This window comes from Erinaceus europaeus, chromosome 16 (genome assembly GCF_950295315.1).
Source record: "Erinaceus europaeus chromosome 16, mEriEur2.1, whole genome shotgun sequence".
Classification (NCBI taxonomy): domain Eukaryota; kingdom Metazoa; phylum Chordata; class Mammalia; order Eulipotyphla; family Erinaceidae; genus Erinaceus; species Erinaceus europaeus.
Window position 1 is genome coordinate 21,112,823 of NC_080177.1, and position 26,212 is coordinate 21,139,034.

At 37.2% G+C, this 26,212-nt stretch overlaps 1 protein-coding gene across 1 annotated transcript in view; it reads right to left on the bottom strand.

The window, feature by feature from the left end:
• The window catches only part of ETFA (electron transfer flavoprotein subunit alpha), a 79,325-nt gene that overhangs the window by 39,268 nt on the left and 13,845 nt on the right, over positions 1–26,212 (bottom strand). Inside the window, exons 2-9 of the mRNA XM_007525791.3 lie at positions 25,261–25,407; positions 22,426–22,507; positions 22,239–22,321; positions 15,264–15,363; positions 12,851–12,961; positions 11,571–11,672; positions 9,935–10,003; positions 4,693–4,775 (exon numbers count right to left, since the gene is read on the bottom strand). Of these exons, the coding sequence (XP_007525853.1) occupies positions 4,693–4,775; positions 9,935–10,003; positions 11,571–11,672; positions 12,851–12,961; positions 15,264–15,363; positions 22,239–22,321; positions 22,426–22,507; positions 25,261–25,407 (777 nt within the window). The remainder of the gene's footprint in view (positions 1–4,692; positions 4,776–9,934; positions 10,004–11,570; positions 11,673–12,850; positions 12,962–15,263; positions 15,364–22,238; positions 22,322–22,425; positions 22,508–25,260; positions 25,408–26,212) is intronic.

The window sequence follows — 26,212 nt, forward strand, 5'->3', positions numbered from 1 at the left end:
AGAGAGAAAGGTAGACACCTATAGACCTGCTTCACCACTTGCAAAGGGATTCCCCTCCAGGTGGGACCCAGGGGCTTGAGCCTGGGTCCTTATGCATGGTAACATATGTCTCAACTGGGTGCACCACTGCTAGACCCCTCTGTTTTATTTATTTTTATTTATTTTTGATAGAGAGTGAGACATCGAAGAGTAGTACAGGGCTGTGTAGTGGCACACCAGGTTAAGCACATACATTACCAAGCACAAGGTTCCAGGTTTGAGCCCCCACTCGCCACCCACAAAGGGTCTGCTTCACAAGTGGTGAAGTAGGTCTGCAGGTATCTGGTTTTCTCTATCTCCCCATCCTCTATCAATTTCTCTCTGTATTACCTAATAAAAATCGGGGGGGGGGGAGGAAAAACTGGCTGTCAGGAGCAGTGGATTCACAGTTCTGGCACCGAGCCCCAACAATAACCCTAGAGGCAATTAAAAAAAAAAGATGAACAGCAATAGAGAGGGAAACAGAAAAAACAGAAAGTAAGATATTTGCAGGTGGGGACTGGGGACTGGAACCTGGATTCTCACACATGGTAATGTATGTGCTCTAGTAAGTGTGCCACCTCCCAGCCCCAAGTTTTAATGTTTAAGGTTGGACCACTGAAAAGATTAAAGGGTAACATGAATTTTAACTTAATGAAGCTGTAGTTTTCTAAAGTTGGATCACTGAAAACACTGTTTTGAAATATTTTATGAGCACCTAGCTAACCAGGTAAAGTGGGAGAAAGAAAAAAAGATTACCAATTGCAGAAATGAAAAGAGCTATCTAAGAGATTTTGCAAACAATAAAAGGAAAATGTAATATCATAAACAATTTTATCTAACACATTTGGCAATGTAATCAGATCAAATCCTTGAAACATACTACTTATCACAAATGACTTGAAATAAAGCAGAATATCTGAATGACCCTAAATCAATTAAAGAAACAGATGGGAAAAAACCCTCCACAACTAGAGAGCTTCATCTGAAATCTAAAATTTCAAATTAAAGCAAAAAATCTTATATGAACTCATTTAGAAAGTAGGGGAGTGAATATTCGTCTTTAGACTTATTTTATGCATGCCTACCCTGAAAGCAAATCCAGAAAAACTAGGGTTGGGGGGACTGGACAAATAGCTCAGTTGTGATAACCAGCTGTTATAACTAGCATTCCTGAGGACCCAGGGATTGCAGGTTCAATCCCTAGCACCAGCCTGGTTATAATTAAGCAGTGCTCTAGTCTTTCTCCTTGATCTCTCTCTCTTAATAAATAAATAAATAAATGTTAAAAAATATTTTAAGATAGACTACCTTGATCAATACAGACCCAGATATCCCAAAGTACTAGTTTCTCAAAGCCAGCAAGAAGGGGAACTGGAGAGATAAGGGAACCATAGCACAAAGAACCTCTTACATGAGACAGGTTTCAGGTTTGATAAAATTCCCTCCACCCCACCCCACCCCACACCACCAAATGCTAGAGCTGAGCAATACTGATTAAAAAGTGAAAAAAATGATAAAACTCAGTAATATATTAAAAGGGTAACATTTCCTAAGCAGAAAGGTTTTATCACTGTATGTCAAGGTAGTTTAATACTAGAAAATAAAAATATATAACTCATTATACTAACAGAATAAAGAAAAATTATATGATCATTTTAATAGATGCACAAAAATATTTGCCAACATTTAATAAGTGTTCACTGTAAAATGTTCTCAGGAAATTGGGGACAAAAAGTTCTTCAACTGGATACCATTAAGAAAAGAAATGGGTTAACTAGCTTCTTTTGTTTTTGTTTTCCTTGCTACTGGCCTTGATTTTTCAGAGATGTTTCCAAAGCAAGCAGAGCATCATGGAGTGTTTTAACAATGTTTTCTTCTATGTATTGATGGCTTCTAGTCTAATGTCCGAGTAATTGATCCATCTGGAGTTAACTTTTGTGCAGTGTAATGGTTCTATTTCATTATTTTGCCCATTTCAGTCCAATTTTGCCAGCACCGCTTGTTAAAAAAGACTATCTCAAGTTACTGTTCTGGGCCCGTTCTGCACAATGAAAAGAACCATCACCAACACAGAAAGACACCCTATTGAATGGGAGAAGATCTTTATATGCCATATATCAAACAAAGAACTAACAACCAAAATATATGAAAAGTTCACAAAACTCAGCAACACAAACCAAACGAGCCAGAAAAAAAAATTAAAAATGGGGATAGGATATGGATAGAATCTTTACAAAAGAGGATATTCAGGTGGCCAACAAACATAAAAAGAGGCTCAAAGTCACTGAATATCACAGAAATACAAATAAAGACAACAATGAGATACCACTTTATACCTGTGAAAATGTCATACCTCAAAGGACAGAAACAAGTGCTGGCAAGGATGTGGGGAAAAGGAACCCTTCTACATTCTACATTGGTTCAATCACTGTGGAAGACAGTGTGGAGATACCTCACAACTTTAGAAATGGACATACCCTGCAACCCACCAATCCCTTTCCTACACATCTGTCCAAAGAAAACAAAAACATATCTGACAAACAAACCTTGCATCAGAAATACATATTTTTTTAAAACTTACATTAAGTGAATAATAATAAAAAGTTAAGCAATTTGATAAGATTTTGACATATCTGTAAGGAAATACTTTACTTAATTTTGAACATAGCTCTGGCATAGGTGATGCCTGGGACTGAACCTGGGACCAGGGAGTCTCAGGCAGGAATGTCTTCATATAACCATTATACTCTCTAGCAATTACATTTATTTTTAATACAAGAGAGGATGCCACTAGTTATTCTTTATCATTCTACTAGTCTACTTAATAACCACAAATACTCTCAGTCAAAATAAATCAATGTTTTCCTGACTGGGGAGACAGCATAATGGTTATGCAAAAGACTTTCATGCCTGAAGCTCCTAAGTCTCAGGTTCAATCCCAAAACCACCATAAGCAAGAATTGGACAACTCTGGTGGGTGTCTGTCTGTCTGTCTGTCTGTCTCTCTCTGTCTTTCTGTACTCCTCTCATTAAAACAAATAATATATTTTAAAAAAATTTTTTTTTCTGCCACTTTGGTCATATCCAATTTCTTGCAAATGCATTTCTGGTTAGGAGGTCTGATCTTTTGTAAAAGTCAGACCTGAAAGATGCGTACTCATATAAAGTTGAACAAATAATTTCCACAAAAACATATAGTGGGCACTCCTGATTATATGCTAACGAAGGCCCAAGTTAATCTGTTTGATAAATGCTCTCTCACAGCCAGTATCAGATGTAAAACAGATGGTTTTGTGATTACATTTGTGAATACTTTTAGTACCTATTAGGTTTTGAGGTATTATCTCACTTTGACTATGCTGAATAACATATAAAATATTAACATATAATAACAACATATAAATTATTCTCCATTAAGAGAGAGACTGATATAGTGGATCTCATAAAAATTAAAAACTTGTGTTCATCAAAAGCAAATGAACAAGGAAGTGTTATGACTTGAACAGATACTTCAAAACAATTTCAATGACAAGTCCTAACATTTTTTACCAGTTTGAAATTTTGAATGAACATCTAATAGAATATGGCACTGAGATATGAAAGAAATTTAATATAACCTCACGATTTTATTATCTTTATAACAAAAGGTGAAGTTAGAACTTAATTACTTAGTCCTTTCTTATCTCTCCCCAGTTCAAAATGACTGCATCTCTTCGTAAATACTACTTTAATGAACATGACTTAAGATTGTTTTCTGAAATACATTTCAAAAAGCCAATTTTTCTCTATGTATTAAGAATTTAAACTAGTGAGAGGGAGCCAGGCTGTAGCGCAGTGGGTTAAGCGCACATGGCGCAAAGTGCAAGGACCGGAGTAAGAATCCCGGTTCAAGCCCCCGGTTCCCCACCTGCAGGGGAGTCGCTTCACAGGCGGTGAAGTAGGTCTGCTGGTGTCTGTCTTTCTCTCTCCCTCTCTGTCTTCCCCTCCTCTCTCCATTTCTCTCTGTCCTGTCCAACAACGACGACATTAATAATAACTACAACAATAAAGCAACAAAGACAACAAAAAGGAATAAATAAATAAATTTTTAAAAAATAAAAAAAAAACTGAGAATCCTATCTACAGAAAGAATATTATTTAAAAAATATAAACAATCATTAGATACAAGTAATTCAACTCTGAAACCAAACTGTCTTTTAAAAGTTTAACTAAAAAATATTCTAGCATAACTTATCCATGTGGGTCAGAAATAAACTAGGTGTTACTGTTCCCAATTTCAATATTTTTTTGTTAGTATAGATTCACTGATCTTACTGACTGATTTTATAATAAAAGGCATTATGGTAAATAAATGTTTGCGTGAATGTATAAAAATTCACTCAGTATAATATAATACCGCTTTATCAATTATATATTTGGTATTGTGATACAGTTTTGGCAATATTCCACTGCCTTAAGTTTTCTGAAAAATAATGTTGGATTTAAGAACTGCCAAGCATTTGACTGAGAATAAGAAGTCCATAGAACTTTTGAGAACATATGAGCCATGGTAATGATTAACGGCTTAGGCATACTGAACAGGACATAAATTACTGAGATTATTATTCAGCAAATATAAACAGTTCTTATCCCCACAGAATTTTGCATAGAACATTTTATTGCAATACTTACCGGTGCTACTATTTTTCCTGTCTGTCCAACTTGCATATCATTGGGAACAAAGCCAGCATCAACAGCAGCCCGTGATGCACCAACTAAGGAGAAAAATGTTTGTCATTTTTTTCAGTCTCTCCTATTCAGCTAGTGAGATATTTATTGATAAGTGGGGGTGGGGGAAGATAACCCACTGATATAGTACAGTTAGAAATATTCCACTTACTAGGAAGAGAAGGATGAATATAGGATGACTTCACTCATAGAAGCTGAAAAATACTACCATGACACCAGCCTGCCTTCCCTGGGCAGATGGCCTCACCAATGTGTCCTGGAGCCCCATCTCCTCAGAGCCCCACCCCTCTAGGGAAAGGTAGAGACAGTCTGGGGGTATGGATGGACGCCATGTCCAGCAGAGAAGCAATTACAGAAGCCAGACCTTCCACGTTCTGTGTTCCTTAGAATCCTTGGTCCATACTCCCAGAGGGATAAAGAATAGAGAACCTTCCATTAGAGAGGATGGGATATGACATGTTGGTGGTGGGAACTGTAAAATCTTGTGGGTCATTATTAAATAACCAATAATAAATTTAAAAAAAAAAGAAGTTGAAGGGAAAAAAAACCACAAAGCAGAACTTGGACTGAGTTTCATGTATTTTACCAAAGTACAGGACTCTGGTATGGGGAGGAGGTTTCAGGTCCTGGAACATGATAGCAGAGGGGGACTTACAGGGGGTTGAACTGTTATGTGGAAAACTGAGAAATGTTATATATGTACTAACTACTGTATTTTATTTTTTGTTACTGTACTTTATTGTTAACTATAAACCAATAATCCCCCCAATAAAAAAAAAGAAAGATCACAGAGGACTAAGTCCTCCTACTATGAGGAGAATTCAGTGATGGTCAAAAGAGCATAAAGTTTAGTGAGATAAATTTAAAAAGTTTGGGGGCTGGGTGGTGTGCTGGTTGAGCATACATGTTACAGTGCACAAGGACCCAGGTTTGAGGCCCCGGTCCCTACCTGCAGGGGGAAAGCTTCATTAGTGGTGAAGCAGGGCTGCAAGTGTCTCTCCATCTCTCTCCCTCTCTATCTCCCCTTCTCAATTACTGGCTGTTTCTTTCCAAAAAAATAAAGATAAAAAATATATATGTAAAAAAAGAGAGAAGCCTTCAAAAAAATTTTAAAGTTTTGGTTATAAAAGCATCACGAATTAAAAATAAGTATTACATTAAAAAATTACACTTACTTTTAAAAATCTATCACTGTTTATAAATTCTAAATACAAAATACATTTCTTAGATACAAAGGGCATTTTATGCACAAAATTTCAAGAAATGTCTTTACTCATACTTAAGGATTTAAGATTTCAAATTTGGCTAACTTGCATTGTTTTATCAAAAAAGAACTCAAGTATTCATAAAGCATGTACTATGTTTGGGATATCATTATATACTTTTTTTGTCAGTATTTAGCTATTTATTACATATGACAAAGAGAAAGCTTGACCTGAGGTAGAAAAAAACAAGAGAAGCCAGAGAATCACTCTGATGCCTATGGAGCTAAGGAAGGAACTAGGAAGCTCAGGCCTGCAGGTCTGATACTCCACCAGTAGTCCTAGTTCGTGCTGTATTTTTTTTCTTTGTCTTTTCAAGAACGTAAGTCTACAATACTCCCTCTGATCTCTTGTATTTTTCCCTCTTCTGATAGGAATTTCCCATTTCTGATAGGAATGATAGCATTCCTATCAGTATCTAAACATATTTGTCTCATCTTTAAATAGAAATACCATCTTTTTCCAAATGGAGACCCCAAATCTCATCTGCTATATTCTTACCTTTAGGTTCCTGATTTATTAAACAATCTTTTCTGCTTTACATCTTAATGCTCTTTCAGCCAACAAGTTGCTGATGCTACTACCATAGTGCCAACCTAACTTCCCTGGGCAGATGACCTCACCGATGTACTCTGGAACCCACCTCTCCAAAGCCCTACCCCACTCGGGAAAGCTAGAAACAGGCTGGGGGTATGGATCAAGCTACCAACGGCCATGTCCAGTGGAGAAGCAATTACAGAAGCCAGACCTGCTACCTTCTGCCCCCCCATAATGATCCTGGGTCCATACTCACAGAGGGATAAAAAATAGAAAAGTTTCCAATGGAGGGGATAGGATACGGGACTCTGGTGGTGGAAATTGTGTGGAATTGTACTCCTTTTATCCTACAGTCTTGTCGGTCATTATTAAATCAATTTAAAAAGGAGGGAGGGTCCAGGGGTAGTATAGTGGCTTAAGTGTACATGGCCCAAACCCCCAGATCCTGACCTGCAGGGGAATTGCTTCACAAGCGGATGAAGCAGGTCTTCAGGTGTCTATCTTTCTCTCCCCCTGTCTTCCCCTCCTCTCTTGATTTCTCTCAGTCCTAATCAACAACAACAATGGCAGCAATGACAACAATAACAACAACAACAAGGGCAACAAAAATGGGAAAAATGGCCTCCAGGAGCAGTGGCTTCATAATGCAGGCACTGAGCCCCAGCGATAATCCTGGAGGCAAAACGAAATAAATAAATAAATTTTTAAAAATTAAATAAACAAAAAAGTGCCTCTACTGGTCCTACTTTCCCAAGCTACTGTCTATTTCTCTACTCTCCTATAAGCAGCAGACTCCCTCAACAGAACTGTCTGTATTAATTGCTTCCAATTCATGTTATTTCTAAAAACTGTTTATTAAAATATAATGTCTATACAGAAAAGCACACAAAGTATAAATGTACTGCTCAACGATTGATAAAGTGACTATATCTATGGGACCACTACTAGGATTATTTCTTTTCTCTCTCTCTCTCTCTCTGTTTTTTTTTTTTTTTTTTGGTCCTCACTGCCAACATTAAACAACACAACACTGAAACTTCCTCCAATGTAGGAAGGAAGTTGGGGGAATGGGCTCAAATCTGGGTCCTGGGTTGTGCGAATGGCAAAGCAGGCACCCTTACCTTAGCTGAGTCATCCTGCCAACCCCAGCACCATTCTTTCAAACCACTCCACTCCTCCTCTGAAGCTAGGCAAAGCCTACCAATGACCTCCAAGTGTCTAAATATAAAAGTCACTTTCAGTCCTCATCATCCTTGACCTATTAGCAGCATCTGACTTTGTTGAACAATGTGCCTTACGGAAACACTTCACTTGGCTTCCAAAGTATCATACTATTCGTCCCAGTTTTCCTACCTTACTACTTTTTTTTTTTGTCTTCGTTTTCCTCTTTCTTTCTTCCCTACTTTATTTAGTTTTACAATAATTAGAAAGTAGAGCTTGTTCCTGAGAATTCTTTTTTTTAATTTGTACTCACTACCTTAGTGATCTAATCTATGCTCATGCCTTCAAGTACTATTTAATTGCGATTGATTCCAAATTTAATCACCAATCCAAACTCATTCAATGAACCCCACATATTTCTGTATCAAACATTTCTACTTAGTTGTCTACTAGACATCTCATAACTTTCTATTCTCAAAACTAAACTGTTAACTTCTGATCAAGCCATTCTGACATTGCAGCTGGGGAAGTACTTGATGCTGCCTACAATGATATGTAACAAAACTTCATATGCCCAAAACTAAACTGATTTGTTGAAAATTTCCTCATCTCAGCTAAAGAAAACTCCATACTACCAGCTGTCATATTAATACAAAAGAAAGCACCTCTTATAACTCATATTCAAGCTGTCAAGAAATCCCAAAGGTTCTACAGTGATATACAATGTTGATATATATGCTAAAACTGTTTATTTTTTTTAAGTTGGAGTTGGATAGTTGTTTTTTTTTTAAGGTAGTTTTTTCTTTTTAATTATCTTTATTTACTATTGGATATAGACAGCCAGAATTTGAGATGTAAGGGAGTGACAGAGAAGGAGAAAGACACCTGCAACACTATTTCACCACTTGTGAAGCTTTCCCCCTGCAGGTGGGGACCAGGGGCTTGAACCCAGGTCCTTGTGCATTGTAACATGTGCACTCAACCTGGCCCCCTAAAACTATTTCTTTTTTATTTTATTTGTATTTATTTATTTATTATTGGATAGAGACAGAGAGAAATTGAGAAAGGAGGGGAGGTAGAGAGGGAGTGAGACACAGACACCTACAGCCCTGCTTTTACCACTTGTGAAATTGTCTCCCTGCAGGTGGGGGGAGACCAGGGGCTTGAACCTGGGTCCTTGTGCCATGTAATGTGTGCACTTAACCAGGTGCACCACTGCCTGGCCCCCCCTAAAACTATTACTAATCATATCTGTTGTTATTACCAGTTATTACCATAGTCTAAGCCACTAGCATCTCTCATCTGAGTGACTGAAACAGCCTGATAATTAATTGATCCCCAGTTAATCAACAGATGAGATAAATCCCTCCTATCAAATAGCACAATGTGATTATGAAGTCAACATTGTACCTTTATTCAAGTCAAACCATTTCTTTCTATGTGTATGTATATTATGTAAAATTTTTAAAAAGACTATAGAGAATTATACAAAAAAAACTCTTAAAAGGGAAGGACTGAGGCTTTTGTTAAAAGAAGGCTGCATTTACATAATACTTATGTATTAAAAACCAATCTTTTGAACTTCCTAATTTTTCTATTTAATTCTTATCACTACACTTTTAATACCTTGTATCTTTCTTACAGTTAGTTACAATTAAAAAATAATGTTAAGTATATTTCTATTTGTAAAAGAGTTTTTTGTTAACCCACTGAAAAAAAGAGACACACACGAATCTACCTGAATCTTAAGGAAACAATGCAACTGACATTAAAAAAAAATAATGGGAGAAACCACTAACATCTGGTAATTCTTGTAAGAGTTATCAGTTAAGTCAGAGTATCACTCTGGTACAAGCACTGCCAAGGATCAAATCAGGAGCCCCAGGTATGGAAGTCTAGTACTCTGTCAGCTTTATTATGTTTAGGCTATTTACTTGTAGACCTAAGAGAAAGCATTTCAGAGAGAAAAGCCAAAGATGAGAGAAGGAAAAATATTTAACAGTTTTGAGTGATTCACATAGAACTGAAATGAAGAAGAACATTTCCCCTAAGAAGGGAACTTTTTCTACTAAGAAATGTAATTTTTAGGAGCTGGGAGATAGCGTAATGCTTATGTAAAAAGACTTTCATGAGGCATCAAAGGCCAGGTTCAACACCACCATAAGCCAGAGCTGAGCCACACTCTGATAAAAATCAAATACACAACAAAAGAAATGCAACTTTACCTGCAGCATGTAGTTGATCTGCCAAGTCATATAACAACTTAAAGTTCTCTCCACTCTTCAAGCCCCGACCTTATTAAAGAGATGGGGGAAAGCAAAGGAAATTAAGCAAATATAAACCCCACTAAAAATTTTACTACTTTGTACACGAGAGTGAATCTTCATATTGTGCAACCACCAATATTAAGCATACAATCTTTCCTGATTTTATGAAACCGTTGAACTTTTATAAACCATTCAATACGGCTGTAATGAACTAGTTAACTAGCTGCACAATTAGTCTCTGGTAACAGTTTCCCACAGTAGGACAAAAACATTTTATCTGTGAATAGATTATAGCTATCAAGATTACTGCTATATCTATGATAGTGTAGCAAGATTCCACTGAATGAAGTTTTATTTGAATGGAAATCATTCTACTAGATGTTAAGCTCCTTTAGAACAAGTATATCTTTTTTGTTTTTCTAACACTTTGCAATGGGTTTGACAAAGAACATGTAATGAATAAAAAGGAAAATTAACAAATAAAACCTATCAATTTATTTCTTCTCAATGTCACTTAATAATACCAGATTTTTTGGAAGTTTATTTCATTTGTGTTTAATTGAAAAATATTTTAAATCAATTTTTAGGTTTTCAAAGTCTATAAAAAGTTTCTTTTAATAAGGACTATAATATATAAGAAGATATGAATCTTGAGTAGTATTATCATCTTAAGTATTAAAGGTCATGAAACTTTCAACAAGTTACCCACAGAAACTCAGGCAACTGTAGTAGTCTTTCAAAGTAAAGTGAAGGGTGGGGATCATACAACATAGCCCTGAAACTCCAACTGATTCTTTGATTCAGAACTTGTCAGACTCTTCAGAGTAACATGGAAGGAAGTCCTTCAATAAGAAAAAGCTAACAACTGTGAAGCAACAGAGATGAGATATGCTCCCCCTGGTGCCAGTGAAACACCTTTGCAACACAAAGTCCAAATTATGTATTGAGCTCAGAAATTTATTTTCCTAACTGATTAAACAAGAATACTTATCAAGGGTGGGGGTAGATAGCCTAATAATTATAAAAAGAGACTCTTATGCTTGAGGCTCCAAAGTCCCAGGTTCAGTCCCCAGCACCACCATAAACCAGAGCTGAGCACTGCTCTAGTAAAAATAAATACTTATCACATACCTCCTTCTTATCCCTTTTAATTGTACTCCTCTAAAAACAATTAAGAAAATAAAATTAATTTAAGTCTACATCTTTTTTTTTTTTTTTTTTGCTTCCAGGGTTATCACTGGAGCTCAGTGCCTGTACTACAAATCCACTGCTCCTGGGGGCCATTTTTCCCACTTTGTTGCCGTTGTTTTTATTGTTATTGTTACCATTGTTGTTGTTATTGTTGGATAGGACAGAGAGACATCGAGAGAGGATGGGAAGACAGAGAGGAGGAGAGAAAGACAGACACCTGCAGACCTGCTTCACCACTTGTGAAGCGACACCCCCCCCCCCCCGCCAGCAAATGGGAGCCAGGGGCTCCAACAGGGATCCTTACATGGTCCTTGCACTTTGTGCCATGTGTGCTTAACCCACTGTGCTACTGCCCAAGCCCCAAGTCTACATCTTTTTAAATGAATATATTTCATTAACTTACCACCAGATACCACCACTTTAGCACCAGTTAGTTCTGGTCGGTCACTTTTTGTTAATTTCTGATCAATCCATTCTGAAATTCCAGCTGGAGAAGTACTTGATGCTGCATAGAAATATATATATGAATGACATGGTTGAAGTAGGATAATAATTTTCAAGAAAAATACAGAAAGAATTCCATTAAATTTAAGTTTGGTGTTAATATAAACTACCTAAGCTCCTATCTTCATCCTCAAATTCTGGAAAAGTTTGAAGGGACTAGATTACAGTTTCTTTCCTATAAGTTATATGGCTTTTAAGAAGTCACTTAGTTCTTTGAGTCTACTCAAAAAATTGGAATGACTCTCTCTTCCTTGAGGTTCAAATAAGACACTGTGTATGCTAAAGTGTAACACACTCTACACATCTATTATTATATTCTCTTGACTTAACTCTCACTTCTTTGATCTACCAAAGCCAACTACCTTGGTACCAAGAATGATATAGAAAAATGTTACAATAAATATTTCTTGGGAGTCAGGCGGCAGCACAGCAGGTTAAGCGCATGTGGCACAAAGTACAAGGACCGGCCTAAGGATCCCGGTTTGAGCCCCCAGTTCCCCACCTGCAGGGGAGTCAATTCATAGGCAGTGAAGCAGGTCTGCAGGTTATCTTTCTCTCCCCCTCTCTATCTTCCCCTCCTCTCTCCATTTCTCTCTGTCCTATCCAACAGCAACAACATCAATAACAATAACAACTATAACAACAATAAAAACAAGGCACAACTAAAGGGAAAATAAATATAAAAAAATTAAAAAATATTTCTTACATCTGATATCATTCAGATTGAACATTCAAATACTGTGTATTAGAAATTTAACAAGGGAGCTGGGTAGTGGCAAACCTGGTTGAACACATTACCATACGCAAGGAGAATGATCTCCACCTGCAGGAGGGAAGCTTCACAAGTGGTGAAGCAGTGCTGCAGGTGTCTCTTTCTCTCTATATATATCCCCCTCCCCTCTCAATTTCTCTCTGTCCTGTCAAATAAAAGAGAAAAAGAGAAAAGACATAAAGACAGAAAGAGAGGGAAAGAAAAAGAGGAAAGAGTAGGGGAGGGGAGGTAACTGGCAATGAGCAGTGGACTTGTGTAGGTACCAATCCCCCACAACAACCCTGGTGGCAATTAAAAGAAAAAGAAACAGAGAGGGGGGGGAGAGAGAAATTTAACCAGAGGCCATCTTTTATGCCAATATAACCTATGAAATAAAAGACAAACACAAACTCCAAATGAACACTCACCCTTCTCCAAACTGGCACTACCTCCACTTGTTGTTGCAGCTTCAAAAGCTGTTCCACGGACAGAAAACACCTTCACTTTTTCATCACACTTCACGGTACATAAGGCATTTCCTGAAATAGACACAGTTTAAAAATAAAAACACTCACTGGGGTAAGGAGATAACTTAGGTAAGCATGTATTCACATGTATTACTGTGAATGAGGTGCTGGGGTGGGTCCCCAGCATCAAGTGGGAGCACCATGGATAGCACCAAAGGGACCTCCATGGATGGTGAAGCAGTGTCTTGGTATGTTTCTCCCTCTTCTAGCCTCCCAATATATAGAATACCAACAAACAATAAGAATAAGTCAGGGAAGTCACTCAGCACTGTCATTAATAGATAATGCATGAAGTCTTTAATTCAGTCCCTAGTGCTACTGCATTAAAAATATCCCCAAAGGCAAACAGAACAAGAAATCTTTTGAGGTTCAGAATCTATTTCATATGTCAATAGAAAAAAAATAATGATTTCCCAATTCTATTTAATATAGTAAAAGAAGTGAAAGACTGAAGAAGCTTAGCAATGAATGACAGTATAACCCTAAATACAATTTCTTTTTTTCCCCACCAGAGTTACTGCTGAAGCTCCATGCCTGCATGATTCCAGCACCCCCCACAGACTTATTTTTAGACAGAGGTAGAGAAAGAGAGGAGAGACAATACTGCACTGCTCTACCACTCGTGATACTTCCTCTGTGTAGGTGCACCCATGAGTAGTTGATGGCTCAAACACAGTTCCTCATGCAAGGTAAAGTGTACACTCTACCTCAAAAGCCATCTCTAGACCCCTGGATGTCTTAAAAGGTCAGAAAAATAGCTCACTTGGATAGTGTGCTGTTTCACCATGTGGACGATCCAGGTTCAAGCCTGGTCCTCACCACTCTGAAGAAAACTCTGGAGCTGTGGCGCGTCTGTCTGTCTAACTATGTGAAAAAAATAATAAATTAGGGGGTCAGGTGGTGGCGCAGTGGGTTAAGTGCACATGGTACAAAGCGCAAAGACCAGTGTAAGGATCCCAGTTTGGGCCCCTGGCTCCCCACCTGCAGGGAGGTCGCTGCACAAGCGGTGAAGCAGGTCTACGGGTGTCTTTCTCTCCTCCTCTCTGTCTTCCCCTCTTCTCTCAATCCTATCCAACAACAAGGATAAACAGCAAGGGGAAACAAATAGCCTCCAGGAGCAGTGGTTTTGCAGTGCAGGCACTGAGCCCCAGCAATAACCCTGGAGACAAAAAAAAAAAAAAAGGAAAAAAATTAAACAATACAGGGTAGATGCTCACTGGTAATTTTCCTGGAGGCAAAAACTGGATTAGATAGCCAGACTAAAAAGCATACTCATTCAGAAAGAAATATAACCAAAAAACTTTCTTCTGCAAAATAATACAATCAGTAATACAACATAAACTACAACTATTTAAAAAGAATGAAGCTGCTGTGTATAATAATGAAGGAAAATATGTGAAAAACATGCTATGGAACAGAGACCAAGAAGTGTGATGTGTCAAGATTTTAAAAGAATATGTGACATTTCTTATGGATTAGCAATTAAGAGTGACCTAAACTATAACCAAATAATTTCCTCTCTAACACTATTAAATATGAAAGGTTTTATTTAAGAATTAATCATTTATCTTGAAACACACACAACTTTAATCTGAAAGAACAAAGTGTTCAGTGCTTTCTCCAGCCCCACTAGAGACCAGTGTGCTTAGCAAAGGATCAATCAACTAAAGAGACACTGAAATGAACGTTAAGACAGATAGAAATGAAGTATAAAAAGCAAAAAAGAGGGAGTCGGGCGGTAGCGCAGCTGGTTAAGCGCATGTGGCGCAAAGCACAAGGATCAGATTAAGGATCCTGGTTCGAGCCCCCAGCTCCCCACCTGCAGGGGAGTCGCTTCACAAGCGGTGAAGCAGGTTAGCAGGTGTCTATCTTTCTCTCCCCATCTCTGTCTTCCCCTCCTCTCTCCATTTCTCTCTGCCCTATCCAACAACGACGACATCAATAACTACAACAACAAAAAAAAAAAACAAGGGTAACAAAAAAGGAAAATAAAGAAAAAACAAAAATCAAAAAAGATTAGAAATATTATTTTAAAAAATATATAAATTTTACTTTTCTGGTTACCACTTAGAAAATACTAAACAAGAAAAAAAATTGAACAATAAATCTAACTTTTACTAATCACTGGGAAAAAAAATCTCACAACTAGGCAGGAAAGATCTGTGCTCTGGATCTGTCCAAAAGTTACGCAAAAGTCTACTAAGAATACTACGATTTTTCTCATAAACTTGTATGATGGTTCAGTTAAAGACACAGTATCATTTTTTACATTATCTTCCAAATTAATTCCTGCTTTTAATATACTGGTACTCACCTGCATAAATAGTCCTCACAAATGTGTCCGGTGACTTGATTGCAATGATGTCAGAAACAGTTGAAACATCAAGTTTGGCTGCTACTCTGGGCAAAAGGTTCTAAAAGCAAAATTCCACACATACATAAAGATGGACTGATAGGCAGCTATAAACTATCAACAATAACATTCTCTAATGCATATCTGGGAGAAATTTTAATTCAACTGTCTCGTATTTCAAATACATTTTTGACATATCACAACTTTAAGCACAACTCTTTGGGTAGCCTTTAAAATACAATGACATTAGGGGGCAAGGTCGTCACCCAATCTGGTCCCCTACGCCTACACTGAACTTCTCTGTTCCAGTCTCTTGGAAACAGAGCTGGCAGTCAGCTGAGGTAAAGAACAAACACCTCATCACAGACCCCTGCAAGCGTCAACCCGGCTCTGACCTAGCACGTTATGATTGGGCCCTCCTCAATCGCTATCCAACAGGCCATGGCCGGTGCGCCGCTATGTTCCATCGCGGGGGAGCCAGAGACGACCCAAACTGCCCCTGCGGCTATAGACAGACTATGACCCACATAGTCAACGACTGCCACCTCTCCAGATTCAAAGGAGGTCTCGAAACTTTACATCAGGCTCAACCTGATGCTGTTGACTGGCTACGGAAGAAGGGCAAACGCTAGAAGAAGAAGGGGGCAAGGTGATAGCGCAGCAGCTTAAGCGCACATGGCGTGAAGCACAAGGACTGGCTCAAGGATCCTGGTTTGAGTCCCTAGCCTCTCACCTGCGGGGATGGGGAGGGTTGCTTCACAAGCAGTGAAGCAGGTCTGCAGGTGTCTATCTTTCTCACCCCCATCTTCCCCTCCTCTCTCGATTTCTCTCTGTCCTATCCAACAACAACAACAGCAATAACAACAACAGCAACAAAAATGGAACAAAATGGCCTCCAGGAGCAGTGGACTCACAGTGTAGGCACTGAGCTCCAGTGATAACCCTGGAGGCAAAAAATAATAATAATAAAGATTACAATAACATTGTAATAACATTATTGTATAGTAAAAATAAATAAATAAAACCACCTTAACTCAACTGTCTCTATTCCAAATAAATAATTTTTAAATTAACTAAAAAAAAGATGTTTAAAACAAAATATTATATTTAATGAACATAATTTACAAACTATGGATAGTTGTAGATTACTAAATTTAAAAAATAAAGTAAAAATATAATAATTATTGAATTCTCAAACACTGAAAAAGATTATACCTATGTACATTTACATAATGTCTATGAGAGAAAAATATTTCTGAGTAGGATTTCACCTTTAAATGATGTCATATAAGCAGATCACAACTATATGCAAGGAACCAGGTTCAAACCCATGGTCCCTACCTACAGGGTGGAAATTTTCTAAGCAATAAAACAGTAATGGTGGTCTCTCTCCCTCCCTCCCTCCCTGTCTTCTTCCCACTCAATTTCTTTGTCTCTAACATATAAATTTTTAAAAACTAAAACAGATGACAACTAACCTAAAAGTTCAACAGGGGCATTTATAAACCAAATTCATCCATACAAAACACTAACCTAGCAGTGACTTGGTTAAAAAAAAAAAAAAAAGGTTTATAAAGTACCTAATTGTAAAACTCATCTTGTAAGTATTTAAAGACAGCTTTGATAAGTAATCCTTTTCCTGAACCATATTTTAATTATTTTTTATCTTTATTATTTTTTATTTATTTATTCCCTTTTGTTGCCCTTGTTTTATTATTGCAGTTATTGTTGTTGTTGATGTCATCATTGTTGGATAGGACACAGAAAAATGGAGAGAGGAGGGGAAGACAGAGAGGAGGAGAGACAGACACCTACAGACCTGCTTCACCACCTATAAAGAGACCCCCCCCCTGCAGGTGGAGAGCCGGGGGCTCGAACCGGAATCCTTACTCTGGTCGTTGCACTTTGCGCCACCTGTGCTTAACCCGCTGCGCTACCACCCAACTCCCTAATCTTTATTTTTATTTATTTATTATTGAATAGAGTCAGAGAGAACTTGAGACGAGTGGAGGAGATAGAGAGGGAAAGAGACATCTGCAGGCTTGCTTCACCACTCATGAAGCTTTCCCCCTGCAGGTGGGGACCAAGGGCTTGAACTTGGGTCCTTGTACACAGTGATGTGAGTGCTTAACCAGATGAACCACTGCCTGGCACCGTATTTTTAGCTATTAATGAAATATTACTAGAATGCTACCTGACTGAGCAGATTCTTCTATAAATTTGGTTATTCAAACTATGCCTCTTTTGAAGTTTTAGAACTAATTTGTTTGAAACTGCCATTGTATCTTGTTTTACCTTGAAAAAATTTACCATAGTGCTTAAAAGTCCATCTTTTTCCAGGTCACAGTATCAATATCTAAAAGACTGAGTGTGTGGATGGTTAACAGAACTCTCTCTCCACTAGACAACATTCTAAACCACAAGGATTCATGGAATGAGAAAAAGAAATAGAAGATTTTAAAATTCTAGCATATCAGTATAAAAGCACGGCATTTGGAACTAGGCAGTGGCAAACTCTGTTCAGTGCACACATTACCATGTACAAGGACTGGGGTTCGAGCCTCTGGTTCCCATCTGCAGAGCAGTAATGCCCCTAGAGGACCAGAGAAGTCAGTGGTAGAGTATCACTTACATGCATAAAATTCTGGGTTTAGCCCTTGGCAGCATATAAAAGTAATAAAGATAATACAAGGGAAACATTATAAATGGTAGAATGGTGCTTCGGTCTTTCTCTGTTTAAACAAAGTCAGGGACATGGTAAACAGGATTTGCATGGGAGAGGTTTCAGGTTTGATCCAGATACCACTAACAGTCAAAGCTTAGCAATATTTTGCTCAGTAATAGTAGTAAATAAGTGTTTTTAAAAGTAAACTGAAGGAATTAACACAAGTAACTGTGCAAAGTCTCTAAATGATTTGCAGTGATTTGTGTCTAGATGCAATATTCTACCAGAAATAGTCACAAGTATTTATTTTGCAAGAAAAAAGTCAAAGTTGAGAGATCTCTGTTACTACCACTCAATATCATTAAAGAACTTATATCTTATATCCCAAATTCATTTAAAAATATAAGAGGGGGAAAAAAGCCAAATCAAGATAATCCAAATAATAAGTATGACTAATAACTATGAAATGATGCTCAATAACATCACCAAAGAAATACAAAATACAAAAAAGATAGAAATTTTTAATCTACTGAATAGAGAAAATGTTAAAATGTATAGTACCAAGTATATATAGCTGGTAAGAGTATAATCTGAAGCATTCATTTAGTTGAGCAAGTTAATAATATATAAAAAAAAATGAAAGCATATAGACCTTGGCCCAGCTAGTTCATTTATAGAACTTTATACTCAGTAAATACCAGTAAAATATATACAAAGATGTCTATGCAGGGACACTTTCTTGCAGCAATATTTATGAATGCACGAAAAATTAGAAACCTGTCCATTCTTGGCAACATATGGGATATCAGCAGCCATAAAAAAGAGATAAGCATATTGTGAGCAAATATTTTCAAAAAATTCTCTTAAGTATAAAATCACTATTCAAAAAAATAATTCATGTGACATCACCCCATTTTAGAAGTAAAAACAAAAATAAAAACCCACTGGAGTAGTGTTATAAATTGGAAATACACAGAAACAGGTCTAAAAGAATGTACAATTGTATGCCACCTGTACTTCAGAAGATGCAGTTGAGAAGGGAGGGTTTTTTTTCTAATTAAAAGAAACTTTATTGAATTACAGATTTTAAAACTGATCACTTAATTTCAAAGTTAGACTAGTCGTGATTTTACTTTTTCTTAAAACGGTTTTGAAAATGCACTTTAATGTCAAAAGGTAAAAAAAATAAAAGATTAATCTGTTAATTGACAAAGTAAAGATGGATAGTACCAGTAGGCTAATTCTTACACAAGCAATCTTAACATGGGTGTTTGTTGTTTTCTGTTATTAGATCAAATTGATTTGTAATAAGAAATGGAGAAAGGGAAGTAAGGAGAGGAGAATAAAGCATATGCTGACGTCTTTCTCTAGGTGCTTAACAAAATAACGATCAAGCATTAGCCGTGATCAAATGTAGACTTTGCAGTGGTGCCCTCGAGAACAAACGGACCCTATGGAACTTATATAAAAGCTACTTTTCTTATCCTAACAGAACAAATATTGTACATTTTAAAAAAAGCAAAACAAAAAAAAAAAAAGGCCAACACCTTAAGATCTGTACTGTTAAATAAGCTGCACAGTAGTCTGTATATTCAATCTGCTCGGAAACCTCATTCAATGTGTGACAGAAAAAAGGCAACAAATAAGAGTTAGGACAAAAATACTTTCTATCAGCCTCCAAAAAGGGTGACCACAGTTTTAATGATTTATATAGTCCTAAGCTTAATTCGTGGTCAGTACAGATTTCCAAATTAAAATCGAGTCGTGAACTGTCTACACTAACTACAACATACTAAAATACTAATATGGAATTCTAGTATATCTTCCTACAAGGGGGAAAAGTAGAAGTTTTCACTCTTTGCCTGTGCTAGGATTTTTGAAAAGCCTACTGGAGCTAGTCAGATAGCACAACTGGGAGGGCACCTGCTTACCACCTGTCTGGCACAGGTCTAAGTCTCCAGCACACCGTATAGGGGGTGCTATGACAACAGAGGACGCTTCAGTGCTGTGGTTCTTTGATTCTATCTGAAAAAGTTGGCCCAGAGCAGTAAAACTCGGGCAAAGAAAAAGGGAAAGAAAAAACAAAGCCTAAAGTATAACTGTGTTTTGCAAAAAGGAAATCTGTTACAAAGCCAAACAAATAAACAACAAAATCATCAGATTTCAATAAAAGCATGTTTCCAAAAGTAATATTCTATCAAGAACATGTAATAAACATGTACAAGAACTTTCAAGAAATAATGGTCACAGTTAGTAACAGATGTAAAGTAGTATCTAGTTATCCTAGACTTGCGAACATAATAAATTCAATTTCATTTGCTAGTACAAATATCATGTACAATTTAGATAAGCGGGTCAAGTATTGCTTGAATACACACATTTGGTAAACCTTTTTTATTATATTACCTCTTCTCCTCCCTTAATATCTGCAGGTACATGTCAATATGGAGGGAAAAATATACTTTTCCAATTAAGTGTTAACTGAAAAGAATAACATTTCTACTGTGTATGTTCCTGACTGTAAAAATGTTAAGGTACATTTTTTTAAAGAAGGAAAAGAGGTAAAAAGAAATTGTCAAAAGTTTAAATGATAAAAGTTTAATATTGACTTATTAAAAAAAAAAGTCTTAAAACATTATACGGTTTCCCCCCAGTGATCTGCAACTATAGAAGGAATGCTATGGCCAAAACAAAGATTACTCCAAGGGATGAATGTTACTTTAAAAATCTGATTTGCAGGAAACTAGCTGCTTCTCCTAGCTTTAAAGCTAATTACAAAATCCATGTTCTTAAATGATCCAGAAATTTTGCTGTATCTTCTAACTCAGCAGAACTTCCACCGATTTCCACATTCATTACAGACAACAAATGTTGTCATGGGTTCATCAGCACTGCAAGTTTGTACCTGTGTATAAGTACAATTCCTCTTTTTACACTTGCCACATGTGAATAAGTCAGTCTGGGTCCCACCAGTCTTGGCCATCTGATGTTCTCTGATGGCTTCTTTGGTCAAGCTTTTCCGCATCTCTTTCAGCTCATCACTAGCCATTTCCTTTGCTGTCATTCTAGCAAATAAGTCAGGAGAAATATTCCCACACAATACATTTTTCCTTAAATTTGGATTCTTTGCATCCTTAACCTGCTGCACTACCGTCTAACTCCCTTAAATTTATCTTTTAAAATTTTTTTATTAGTGATTCAATAATGATTAACCAGATTGTACGAGAACAGGGGTATAATTCCATCCAGTTCCCACCATCAGCATCCCATGTCCCATCCTCTCCACTGGAAACTTTCATATTCCTATCCCTCAGGCAGTATGGACCAAAATTCTTTTTGGGGTGCAGAAAGTAGAAGGTCTGGCTTCTGTAACTGCTTATCCGCTTGGCATGGACACTGGCAGGTTTATCCATACCCACAGCCTGTCTCTATCTTTCCCTTGTGGGGTAGGGCTCTGGGTTAAATTTAACTTTTAAAAATAAAAGTGACTAAAAACTACAGCTTATTAAGAATGGGACAAAATAAAATGGGGGATGAGAAAGGGTAAAACCTGGGGAACTACAGAAGATTCTTTCTCTTGAGCTTGCTCTATGCAGAGCACTACTATCTTATAGGACAATCTGTCTGCAAACATATTGCAATGCACATTATTGGATTACAACCACCAGGAAGTCATTCCCAAATCCCCCAAGTAAATAGAATTTGGCCTTTCTAAGTATCCACCAGACATAGAGAGAGAGATCAACACTATATAAATAATATACAGAATTTTTTTTGCCACTAACAAAACTAGAAAACTAGGAAGTAGCATTCTTTTTTATGGTTTTTTTTAATATTTATTCCCTTTTGTTGCCCTTGTTTTATTGTTGTAGTTATTATTGTTGTTATTGATGTCATCGTTGTTGGATAGGACAGAGAGAAATAGAGAGAGGAAGGGAAGTCAGAGAGAGGGAGAGAAAGACACCTGCAGACCTGCTTCACCGCCTGTGAAGCGACTCCCCTGCAGGTGGGGAGCCAGGGGTTCGAACCAGGATCCTTCAACCAGTCCTTGTGCTTTACACCACATGCGCTTAGGCCACTGCGCTACCACCCGACTCCCAGGAAGTAGCATTCTAGTAAATTATGACAAAATCACTAAAGAACAGAGTTGTTCCTGTAAGAAAATTTGAAAACAAAAAAAGATGGATTCACTATCTAAACAAAGTCTGCTGTACATTTCTGGCATGAAATGTAATCCTATAGAATCAGATTCCACGTTCTCAAATTCTCACCTTTCCAAAGGCAGATGCTCCAGCACAGATGTGCGTGTAATTGAACTGCTTCTGACTTTCCAAGATCAGTGGTGTCAGCTCCTCTAAGAATTAAAGCATATTTGATCAACACATTTCATAATATTTTCAACAACTCATATATTCAAGTTCAATTTAGGCATCACACTTTCCACTGAGAGAGTCTCACCTGGGAGAAGACCTTTGTATGCATCATGCTGAGCCACCAAAACTTTTGCTACACCTGCTACTTTGCAGAGATCTTGTGCCACCTATGGTTAAAAGAGCACAAATATTAACTGAGCATCAAACTGTAATGGCAAACAGTAAAGATGGCTACACAGGAATAATATTCTTTAACTTAAAAACTATTTTTTAAATCTTTTTATGGAGGGGTTTAGCGGTTTACAGTACTATTTTACCAACTGATCTTATACAGCAGATTTACAACAACAACAACAAACAGCTTTGGAAAAGACAAGTCACCAACTGATAAACCAAAAGTAAAAGCAACATGGCTTGCCATCAGAATTCAGTGGCATGCTGTATAGTCTGTACCTTTGACTCAATGCAATTTTAAGTTCATCATTTTAGAAGTGATGAAAATGTAGCAATAGTAGTTTCTCTGAATCTCTCTAACAATAGCATAGTCTATACATTTCCAACTTAGGGCTTACTGGAGATAAAGAGCAAGACCTGGACCAGAGAAGCAGCTCCATGGGAAGGACTCTTGTTATGCCAGGCCTATAGTCCAGGTTTCGGGTTAAGTCCTAGCACCATGGGGGGAATGGCATGGCACTGGAGGAAATCTGGTAACTCTCCTTTTCTCTGTCTCTCTTCTATATCTGAATGAAAAAGTGTCCTGGAACTTTAAAATCACAGACAAGAAGTCCTGGCTCTGGGGAAAACGGCTTGGCCTCACCTGCCTTATACCCTACTGCACTTTACTTGGCAGCAGTAATTTCTGCTGATGTCAAAATAAGTGAGCCAGGGCAATAGAGAAAGTATTACATAACAGTGCTCTGTCAATCACTGAGGTCCTGCCCATATATATATACAGTTATCTATTATGAAGCAAAACTTTTTACTTTTTTCTCTTTTTTTTAGACATATATATATGTGTGTGTGTGTGTGTGTGTGTGTGTGTGTGTGTGTGTGTGTATGTATTATTTATTTATTTATTTACCAGAGCACTGGTCAGCTCTGGCTTATGCTGGTGCACTGGACTGAACCTGGAACTTTGGAGCCTCAGGCATGAGAATCTCTTTGCATATCCATTATGCTATCTCCCCTCCGCCCGAAGCAAAACTTTTTTAAAAAATTAGTTCCTCATTTTTCCTATTTGGAATTAGGATAGGGTTCTGGGAAAGCTTTCTACACAAGATGACAAATCCCACCCTTTTAAATCTCTTTAGTCACAGTATGACTGGTTTCTGCTTTAGCAGAGATGTGACAAATCACATTACCGTCTTCTGCCTTCCTATTTACCTCCAGCTGATTCACTGGGCATAAGAGGTTGTGCCTCTTGTCTCACTCAGTGGATGGTAAAATTACAATATTCACTGGAAAAAGGAAGTAGTGTAAAAGTACCTCCCCTAGCCAAATACTCACTGGAAGACTATCTTGTATAATCAAAATGTTTTGTTTCTGTTTGTTTTCTTGACTGGCAACGACTTCTGGTACTACACAGAAGAATCATTAGTAGCTTATGATAAATAGTCACAGAAAACTGTATAAAAATGAGATCTGTCTAGGCTGCTAACAATCTCTCTATACAAGCTATGATGCTTTCTTTAAAATTAGATTATATAAGGTGGGGGTAGATAGCATAATCGTTATGCAAACAGACTCTCACACCTGAAGCTCCAAAGTTACAGGTTCAATCCCCCGCACCACCATAAGCCAGAGCTGAGCAATGCTCTGGTAGAAAAAAATATATATTAGACTATACAATAAGAAGACTATAAACTGAGATGATTTGGGCTTTTACGCTTAAAATAGTATAAATAAAATCCATTTCAAACATTTTTAAAGAACTATTATTTACAATTATAGCAAAATCATGAACCCCTATTTGTATATCTGAAAATAAAGCAATAAAAAAGGAGAGCATGCCAAAACTATGCCCCTAATATCTTGTTAATCTTGTAAATCACTAATAAAAAATTTTAAGATACCACTGCTATATCATCATACATTGTGGCTAATATCAACAATCTATGATTTAGTGGTTGTCAGCAGAATAGAGGTAGAGAAACTGACGTAAAGAAACTCTGTATTTACCAGAAAACATTCTGAGATAAAAATTTCAATTTCAGGTAAATTACAAGTGGCATTAACATTTTGAATCTGTATTATATCAGTACTCTGCATTGCTGACATAAAAAATTTAAAAACTGTGAAAAGAAACACGCTCTCTTTCCAAGAATTGTTACTCTGAGGTTTAAGCCTTGAGTTATACAGTCTGAACATGTCCCACCTGGTGTCCCACCTGTTCAAATTATACAACAGTAGCTTTCCAAGGGGCTAGTTTACAAAGTTGTCACTGTCTCATAGCAACAGTAACAAAACCAAAAACTTTTTTTTTAGTTTTATAGTATGATTATAGTTATATAGTATAGTTTGAAAACTTGTACCAATTTAAAATTATATATGAAACTCTGTCCAGATTTACCACTTTAGGAATTAAAGGCAATTAGCAAGTATATTCATCAGTACAAAAAAAGCGATCTGCTATTAACCTCTAAGGGAACTCAAATATTATCATTGTGCTTGGTACCTGATGGCACATGATGGTGCCAGTGGAACTAAATCAAGTATTCTACCTCATTCCAAAAGATAAAATGATTAGTGAGCAAACCTTTTTGTTCCTTTTTCACATGTAGTAAAGGCTGTGACACCAGCCATTTAAAGAAGATTAGAGCCCAGTTTAGGTTACAGTCTTCAGCATAATTCTATGCCACCATCTTTCTCTGTCTCTTGATGGAGATTATATTTGCTATGGTTGACCTTAAAAATTTCTCACCTTGTCACATTTAGTTCCAGCTACCAAGCAAGATACTTCACCTCCAAGACGTTTGGCTGCAGTGATGGTATTTAATGTAATGGGCGCTAGGGTATCATTTGCATGCTCAGCTATTACCAAGGTACTCTGAAATCGTAGTAGCGAGGCCTAAAAAGAAAAAAAGAACAGAGAGCGAGAGAGAATAACAGATTTTTAAATATATAACACAACATAACAGATTTATTGGGGTTTCAATGGTTCTATTTTGCTTCAAATTCAACAAAGAAGCTTACATGAAGTATCCCTGAATTGTATACCAATATCCACCTACATATACTGTGGACTGTAAAGATCATCCAGAATAATTTCACTAACCAGGAACACAAAGATGAAAAGATCGGTTCCAGTGCACAAAAAAACTTCGGGAAATAAGTCTTACAATTATTAGAACAGTTTTTTTTAACTAATGAAAAGATGCAAGAAGTTGGAAGATGCAGCTTAATTCATGAAATTAAGAATCAAGAGGAAGAATAGTGAAGAAATGTAGGTGTCTCTGCCAAGTGAAAAGAAAGTGCACCATGGGCATGAGGAGAGAAAAAAATGTTGGAACTATCCTTGTGAAGAATGACAAGGAGAAAACAAAGACTAAAATGGCATGACTGTGTTGAAGAAGTTCTGACCCCAGATTTCTTGATATTTGTTGTTACAAATTCTGTCTTCATCTTGAGTATCTTCAATAGTCATGCCTTCAGGTTCATAATTAGTTAACAATTTGTTCTGCTTTATATCTTAACTCTTTTTCAGCCACCAGGTTCCAGATGATACTATATGATGCCAACCTGACTTCCTTGGGCAGAGGTCCCTACCAATGTGTCCTGGAGCCCCGCCTCCCCCAGAGCCCTTCCCCACTAGGGAAAGAGAGAGACAGGCTGGGAGTATGGATCGACTTGTCAATGCCCATGTTCAGTAGGGA